At 42.4% G+C, this 8,366-nt stretch overlaps 1 protein-coding gene and 1 long non-coding RNA gene across 2 annotated transcripts; one reads left to right on the top strand and one right to left on the bottom strand.

Moving 5' to 3' along the window:
- Positions 1-678: 678 nt before the first annotated feature.
- On the top strand, positions 679-5,536 carry LOC140588829 (uncharacterized). The gene is made up of 4 exons (XM_072711377.1): positions 679-707; positions 4,137-4,272; positions 4,793-5,008; positions 5,131-5,536. The coding sequence occupies exons 1-4, from the start codon at positions 679-681 to the stop codon at positions 5,485-5,487; spliced, it is 738 nt and encodes a 245-aa protein (XP_072567478.1). The 3' UTR covers positions 5,488-5,536.
- Positions 5,537-5,824: 288 nt separating this feature from the next.
- On the bottom strand, positions 5,825-6,620 carry LOC140578733 (uncharacterized). The gene is made up of 2 exons (XR_011983013.1): positions 6,341-6,620; positions 5,825-6,078 (listed from the first exon to the last, which is right to left on the bottom strand). It is a non-coding gene; the product is annotated as an uncharacterized lncRNA (long non-coding RNA).
- Between the last annotated feature and the right edge of the window lie 1,746 nt (positions 6,621-8,366).

The raw sequence follows: 8,366 nt of genomic DNA, 5'->3' as shown, positions 1-8,366 counted from the left end.
GAAGACGAAATGGTCGGTGGTCAGCTAGATGGATTCTGTGCACAAAGCCCCTTGCCTTGCCACAATCCAGGTGGTGGCGCGAGAAAATATCCTCATAGCGCGTGATGAGATCAACAAGTTGGGACTTACAGGTCCCCGACACATCACAAGACTTGACATCAATTCCACCTAAGTCAGCTTGGCGGAGTCTCTCATCAAGGTCGTCCGAACCGGCAAGACGACTTCCTTGTGGAGCATTCGAGGCAGTCGTTTGAGAGAGCACTACAAGCGGCCCCGCAACATGCCCTAGATCATCATCACCCATGTCTTCCAGAGCAACACATGGGAACACATCGGCTAGTTTTGCATTGCGCTTCACCACCACTGGACGATCAGACACATTAATGAGCTTCAACGGGATCCATCCATCTGCCCACATGGGTGTAACAACTCGCGACACCAGGATGTGTCTTGGTGCTGAACAAGAAGTCGTAGGCTCCGTCATAACAGTGCTACCAGGGGACACAACGCAGGTTTTAGGGAGTCGACCCCAGACCAGAAATTCACAGCCTGGGTCCAGACACACTGTGGAGTTGGACCTAACCGTGCCTATTCTGTTGGGGATCACATCACCTCTCCAGCGTGACAAACCAGCTAACATTGAGAGAAACTGTTCAGATTCTGGGTCTGCCCTAGGACATGGCCCAGACACAGCTGCCCAGTATGAGGTACATTTCTTAGTTTCACGGAACACATGTCTAAGAACATTAGTACCCAGTATCAAATCACTAAGCTGGCCTTCGACAACTAAAGTAGGCACAACCATCTGACATCCGTATACCTCCATCTCAACATTATAAGCACACTTAGGTCTCACCCGTACCCCTCCACAGCCGACAAGTAAAACATTTGCATCACACAAGCAATCTGTGCTTATCAGTCCAGCAGCAAGGAGCTTAGATTCAGCAGCAACATTCATCGTACAGGCCATAGAACCACTGTCAAGCATAGCCCCTAGTGTTAGTTTACCACCTACAATGACAGTTGCGTAGAAGAGGCTATCACTTTTCTCAACAGTCATCACATTCTGAAAAATTACGTCCTCATTTGCGCAGTCGGAGTTCCTCAACGACTCATACAAATTCTCAATGTTCACACCGTTAAGACGGGAGTATTCGGTACCACCTGTACGGCCTCCCTCCACATACAGGCCTTCTAGTTTCCCTCACTAGGCCTGGACAAGGACGATTGTCTACTAGCACATTTGTTTCGTGAGTGACCAGGAGTAAAACATTCAAAGCACAATCTCTCCCTGAGACAATGAGACCTAGTAGAATGTGCATTAGACTGACAGATGCGACATGGGCTCCCACTAGCCTTATTCCGCGACCGTGTGGTCATTCTTGATGGCATTTTGTCGTGTTGCTGTACCTTCGCTAACACCTGCTCCAACATACCCATCATACGGCACAGCATCGTCTCCTCAGGCTGTTGTAAATTTTGGCCGATTGCCAGGACTTGATGTGGCAGAACACAACCTTGAGCTCCGGCAGTTGGCTTAAAAGAAGAATCTGAAAAAGCACAATGGTCAGCAGCGCGTGGTTGAGGAGCAAGCATACATAAAGACTCATCATTCTCAAGCACAGCAGCATGGCTCTTAAGCTGGTAAGAACTGTCCCGTCTGATCGAAGCTCTCTGTTCCCGCTGATACTCATCCAGTCTATGCTGTATATCCCTTGCAGTCCATTCACTGATAGGCCTGCATTTAAAGACGGAGGACAGCTCAGGGTCTGGGCAGTGTTTAACGAACATGCGAGCCACTTCTACACTAATGTTTTCCATCCTCCTGCCCTGCCTGTGCAGCCCCTCATCAGCCATGTCAGCTGCCTTATTCACTCTTATCCAATAATCAACCGGGTTTTCTCTAGGCTTGGGCAGAGTGGCATAGAAATCCGCTAAAGGCAAACAAGAGGCATAGTCACTAAAATATTTCAGAAGGACCGTGTAAATCAGTCGTGGCTCTCGTTTCACATCTAGGGTCTCATCACTCCGTAACCCAATCCTGACAACATCCCGGGCTTTTCCCATTAAACGACTCAGAATCTCCTCTGCTTGGTCAGATACAGGACATTTCTTTCTCCTCAGGGAAGCTTCCATCATATCTATCCACTCCTGGACAGAATATTTATCTGACCCATCTCCTCTAAACACGACTGGTTCTCTCTCCGACGTCACATGAACCGACATCTGAGGCTCGTCATGCACAACAGTGTGTGTTCCATTCTGTCCCTGTGCACCCACAACTCTATGTGGAGCACGACAATGATCATTGCTCATGTTCAGCATACCGGCTGAAGCAAGTCCAGACACAATGGACTCACCTATTTGAGCCCCTAGCTGTCCTATCATATTTGTGAGTTCATGAAATGCAGTGTTAGTGCCATCTCTGTAGGGCGTAGATGCATGTGGACCCACCCCTGAAACCTGACCAATTGTGGGACTATTAACGGCCTGGCCACGGCCGACACCTCCCATGCTATCAGACACTAACTGCGAGTAACCCACTCCGCTATTACAAGCTTCACTTGAACCGATGCCACTGTCGTTGAGCCCATAGAACAAAACACCTCTGCCTCTTGTAGTGGTAGATCTGGGTGTACCATCACTCAAGCACCCAAAAGTAGATTCCTGATACATCATCCGAAAAAAAAAAGAAAAACACAACAAATACGCCCACAAGAACAATGCCAAAACAAAAAAATAAAAACAATGTCAATCTCACGCAATGACTATATAGCTCACATACATTTCAGGCTGATGCACGAATGCCCAAAATGTAAAATATCTCAAAGAGAAATATAATCAAGTGATCACATTAAAAACCTGTCCCCTGTCCAACCGATTAATGAATGTTCGTAGAATACATCTGATCTCCACGTGGCCGCAGCAAGCTCACGGTAACTTGCGTTGAGCAGGTCCGAAGTCGGCGGGTCACGGCACCAGTGTGACGGTCGCTGTTCCGGCGTGATGATGTTCTGCTTGACGCCAGTGTGCGAAGCAACCGCCCAAAATAATTATATAACAATGACCACGTAAATGGATGAAGGACGCTGACATCCGAAGTATGCCCTCACTCTCTGCTTTATTTCTGCACAAAAGAAAAGGTATACAAACATCGAGACTGTCTGGGCCACCGCTATCGCTCTCGCACAGCGTAAGCGCATGCATATGGCGAAGCATGGCACGCGTGCATACAGCGCGCGCCAAATACAGAGTTTAGCCAGCACAGGCAAAAGAAACACAAAATACTGTGATCGTATAGTGGTATTCGTCATAAACATTCACATCCACAGTGAGAGGAGAGCAGTTATTATTTTTTTCAAGTAACTAATATGTAACGTATTTATACAGAAAGGGAAATGAAACTCAAATACGCACCTGCACAAAAGAAAAGGTATACAAACATCGAGACTGTCTGGGCCACCGCTATCGCTCTGAATAAAAATAAAAGAGATAAAAGGATACGTTTACAGACATATGTTAGCATTTTTTGATGCTAATGACTATGCTACGCAGCATGGCGCGAAGTCAATTCAATATTGAAGTACAATTTCAATGGGGAAATAACATATAAAACTGCACAAAATCATAACACTTCGCTGCAATGTCTAGTGTCCTTATAATGCACACACTTATGTGATCTATAAACCGTCTATCTTATTTAAAAGTAAAATTATTTTACAGCGATTATATTTTCTGTCCTACCTCGCACAGCGTAAGCGCATGCATATCGCGAAGCATGGCACGCGTGCGGGTCACAGCACTGGGTGGCCAACATATCCCTCCTCGATGTTAAGAGAAAAAGTAGTGCGCACCATTCAAGATAGATCCCTTTTTATCGTTACAAAAAGATATATATATATATATATATATATATACAATAAAAGAAAAGAACAAATTTTGGCGGAATTCACAACTACATAACCCTTCCCGTTACACGTGCTCCGCCTCACGACCGATCTCTTGCTCGCGCGACATCGTCATCGGAAGGAGCTTGTAAAGGATAATGTAATTTTTTTAAATATTACTTTTGCATATGTTAAATCTACTTTGTTTATTATTAATGATTTACTGTGTTAGATACGGTTTTGATACAGCGGACGCTTCATAAAGAGAGAAGTCCTCCACGATATCACTGCTCTGCAGCTGACCAAACTGGATGTCACAGACAGGACCATCTGGCTCAGCCCAAAAGACATCAGCATTGGTCTAGGTGCAGAGTCAGTCCTTAAGGTAGCGTGATGGTTTAAAAAGATACAAATGGTTAGGCTAAACCAGGTCATTGAAGACATGTTCTATATTCATTGCTAATTTCTCTTTCTAGAGCACCAAAGGTGCAGAGCTTAGGCTGCTAGAGTTCAAGAGAGAGTGCATGCAGGGACTGTGTAACATCATCAGGAAAGTGCAGGACAAGAGCCCCCTCAAGTATCTGACTGTTAGGCAGATGCTGTGCCTGGATGCGTCAGTAATGTACAGAGACCCAGAAAGATGCAGGGATCACATGAAAGGGCTGGTTCAGAGGTTTCTCCAGGACAAACAGCTAACTGATACTTCTGCGGGTAGGAATAAGAGCGGCAAATATAGGCTACACATGAATTTGTCCTCAATCTGACTGGCCGCCAGTGCCTAATGATTTATCAATGTTTTTTCTATTTTCTGTTTTGCCATAGGGGATGTCATACTGCAACAGTTTGACAGTCTCTTGTCCTTGGAGGGCCGGAGTGAGGACTTCCTCTCCTTTTCTCCCATGCAGAAGAGGCTGGACATCTTCCTGAGCAGTGCCATGGAGCCTTATCCAGAGCTATGGGCCTTCTGCAAGAAGCTGCTCCTCCTTTCCCACGGCCAAGCTACGGTTGAACGTGGATTCTCGATCAACAAAGAGGTGGAGTCAGACAACATGCAGGAGGACACTGTGGTCACACAGAGGCTGGTGTGTGATTACATCATACAACATGGAGGTGTTACCCAGGTAAATATGACCTCTGCCTTAACTAGTAATATGCTGTTGACTTAAAAGTTAATAGAATCAACATAGTTGGTTTCTTGAGTTTGTCACTCACTCTGGTTCTCTTTTCCCAACCCTATACCCAGGTTCCACTCAGTAAACCGCTACTGGAGAGTGTAGCTAAAGGTAGAACCAGATATCGTCTCCATCTTGAAACGGAGAGAAAGAGAAGGGAGGCAAAAGACCAGGCTCTTAAGAGGAAGAAGGCAGAGGACTGTCTTCAGGAGTTAAAAGTGAAGAGGAGATGGGTGCAAGAGATATCTGAGGGTCTCGCTAGGAATGCGGACAAGCTGGCCGAGGAGGCTGAAGCGAAGGCAGGGAGCAAGATGGCTGACCTGATCTCCAGGTCCAACCTCCTGCGGAGAGGCCATAAGGAGAAGTTGCCGGAACTGGCTGTCCTTGATAAGGAGATCGCTGCCAAGAGTGCAGAGCTAAGGAGTTGACTGTTTCTGATCTTAATTTTATTTATTGTTGAATGCTATTGTTAAATAGATTTTCATTGTTTCTAGGCATGGTATCTAGCTAACTTAACATGTTAAAAAAAACAACTTAACAGTGTTAGTCAAACTATTTCTTTGATTTTTTTCACACCTCTATTTGGCTTGTTGTCTGTGGTTCATCCATTCACATTTTCAGTTATTTGAGAAATAAATGACCGCAAATTCAAGAATTTTGTTTTTCTTTGCCGGTAGGTCTATGAAATAGGCCGTGATGTAGGTATTAAGTTTTTATATATGTGGCGGGGGATTTTGATTTACCACCAGGAACACATTTAGCGGGTTCACTTACTTTATAGTTTATTCAATAATAATGTTTCCAACATAATACTTTGTTCCGCAAATACACGCGGTACAATACGGCAGCGGGAATACTGTACAAAAGAGACAAAACACCATAAGTACATTCTAACATTACCCACTTACCTATCACTTGTGCAAAATAGAAGAAAACAACACTTACATAATAATGAGCTTCTATTTCACCCCTCACATTTACTTAATGAGAGCTGAAATCCCCCCACAGATCGCTGTAAACTGTGTAGATAAATCAGATAAAGTATTAATCCCATGAAAACACATGAAATATTTGCAAGAAGTAACAGTGGAAGATATTTTATAAAGGCACAATTCAACAGGCCTACACCATATGGTGCGACGCCATACCATCGTACCCTGTACCCGATATAACTTTGCAAATACAACATCTCTTCGAAATAACACAACAGAACATATATACACATACACACATCCAGAAGGGATATTTAACAGGAATATCAGCAGGAAAAACCATATTTACCGTTGGATGGTCTTAAATATGTCCACGGTTACTGGGAGTGCGCAACTCCCCTCGCACTGCTCACTACGCGTCACTAAAAAAAAAACCCTCTGAGGGCGGCAGGGCATGCGTATTCCCCAGGCGAAATCCATACAACACCACCTACTGACGACTCCAGGGAATTACAGGTAGTCACTGTCTGTTGATTTCAGAATTCACAGAAAGCAGCAGACAAGGTAAAATAAGTTTGACCATGCAAGGAGAGAAACCAACTTCCATAGTTTTTACCACTCGGTTACATATACATGGTCTTAAAAAGATCTTAAAAAGACTTAAATTCAACTTGAAGAAACCTGTAGGAACCCTGTAATAGTTAATGGGAAAGTTATCAAATGTTTTCGTATTTTTTCCTAATCTTAAATTTGTGTTTTCTTAAGTTTGATGTTGTTTCATTATTACTTCTACATATTTATTTTTCTACATTGCAGTTGATTTATATATATCAGGATATGTTAATGTTTATGCACAACTTTGTATTTCAAAGTTAATCTTTCTGACTTCAGTCAGTTACATGCTTTTTCTTTCTTCTACATATTTTTATTTTTCCTCTATGCTGAGGTGGAGATGGTAAAAATGTCTTAAATTCATATAGACACATTTTTTACTTTTGTCATAAATAAAATTTCATTACTGAAGTATCTATTGCTGTAGAATTGTTTTTATTTTAGTAATTTTAATTACCAAAGTTTCTAGATTAAATTTCTGACCCATTTTGGGTTACATTCAACCCAGCAATGTAGTCATTTTTAACTAATAGTTGGGTTAAAAATCACAACCCAGCATGCTGGGTTAAACGTGTAACCCAACTTGTTGGGTCAAAATAACCCAGCGTTGGGTTAGTCCCTTTTTTACCCAGCGCTGGGTTACCAAAATAACCCAAATTGGGTTGTTTTTAACCCAGCACTTTTTAGAGTGTACAGCTGATCAGCATTTAAATAGCTATTTTTAACATGTTTTAAAAAATATTTTTTCCAGTAAATATTTCCCATAATATATACTAACAGGGTGGAACTTTAAGAGTGCCTCAAACCGGTGTGTAATATAAAATTGAGAAAAATACAGGAGAGTGACAGTTAAAGCTTACCTTAGTCTTCCAGTTGAATTTCCCTCCAAAAACAAATGATGTCACTTCCTGGAAATGGCTGTATGGATTTGAAATCTTTTTAGGGAGCCAAGAAACCCAGGCTCACAGGGTGGAAAATGAATGCGGGGACATATAATATATTATATAATTACAGAAAACAAAATAAGTTTCACCAGATTTGTTTCTTTTTCCAAAGGTAGTATACCCTAGTCTATCAAAATAATAAAGAATAATTTTTGGTTTTTATTATTTTATAGTTAATATTTACTAAGGAAGTTGAATACATTGCATTTGGGACAAATGGTGCTTTAAAGAGATGTAAAAAAAATAAAAATACTAATTTATCTTTGTTAGAGCAATAGAAAACACCCAAACACATAATAAAATAGGTTTATTATAAAGATTTGTATAATTTTATAAAAGAATAAGAGCCAGTTAAACACAAGGACATGAATATGTGGCCCAAAACAGGAATCACCCATATCTGATTAAAAAATGAAACTTTATCCATATCACCTTTGTGCAACCCGTCTAAATTCAGTATAAATATAACCCAGACAGCAAAAGGTAACTGTGGCAGATCTGGGCCAGACATTGGATAGAATTTGGTGCAGATCCGCAAAACGGGTTTGCGCCGGGGTCTTTCTTTCCAACGGCCCAATACCGGCACGGACTTGGATTGGGGATCAGGAACAGACCTTGGCCAGTACTGGCCCGATACAGTTATTAATGCTATGATATTTGGTGTGGATCTGGCTCAGATCCGTGACTCAAACTTTACATCTGGGGCTCATTTGGCCCTGGTCTGTGATTGGTGATAAATTTTTTCAGCTACACCTGGGCCAGACATGGCCCAAATAAATCCCCACGCATTTCTCATCTTCAAAACAGTTTATTTTTTAT

This window comes from Paramormyrops kingsleyae, chromosome 1 (assembly GCF_048594095.1).
Source record: "Paramormyrops kingsleyae isolate MSU_618 chromosome 1, PKINGS_0.4, whole genome shotgun sequence".
Taxonomy (NCBI): domain Eukaryota; kingdom Metazoa; phylum Chordata; class Actinopteri; order Osteoglossiformes; family Mormyridae; genus Paramormyrops; species Paramormyrops kingsleyae.
The sequence above is the reverse complement of the archived record's forward strand: the minus strand, read 5'-3'. Positions and strand labels throughout refer to the sequence as shown.

Bases quoted from the DNA above. Each gene is read 5' to 3' on its own strand.
- LOC140588829 (XM_072711377.1), top strand. From the start codon at position 679: ATGGCCCAGACACAGCTGCCCAGTATGAG. The intron at 708-4,136 runs GTACATTTCTTA...GTTTTGATACAG, and splicing joins ACACAGCTGCCCAGTATGAG to CGGACGCTTCATAAAGAGAG. The intron at 5,009-5,130 runs GTAAATATGACC...CCCTATACCCAG, and splicing joins AACATGGAGGTGTTACCCAG to GTTCCACTCAGTAAACCGCT.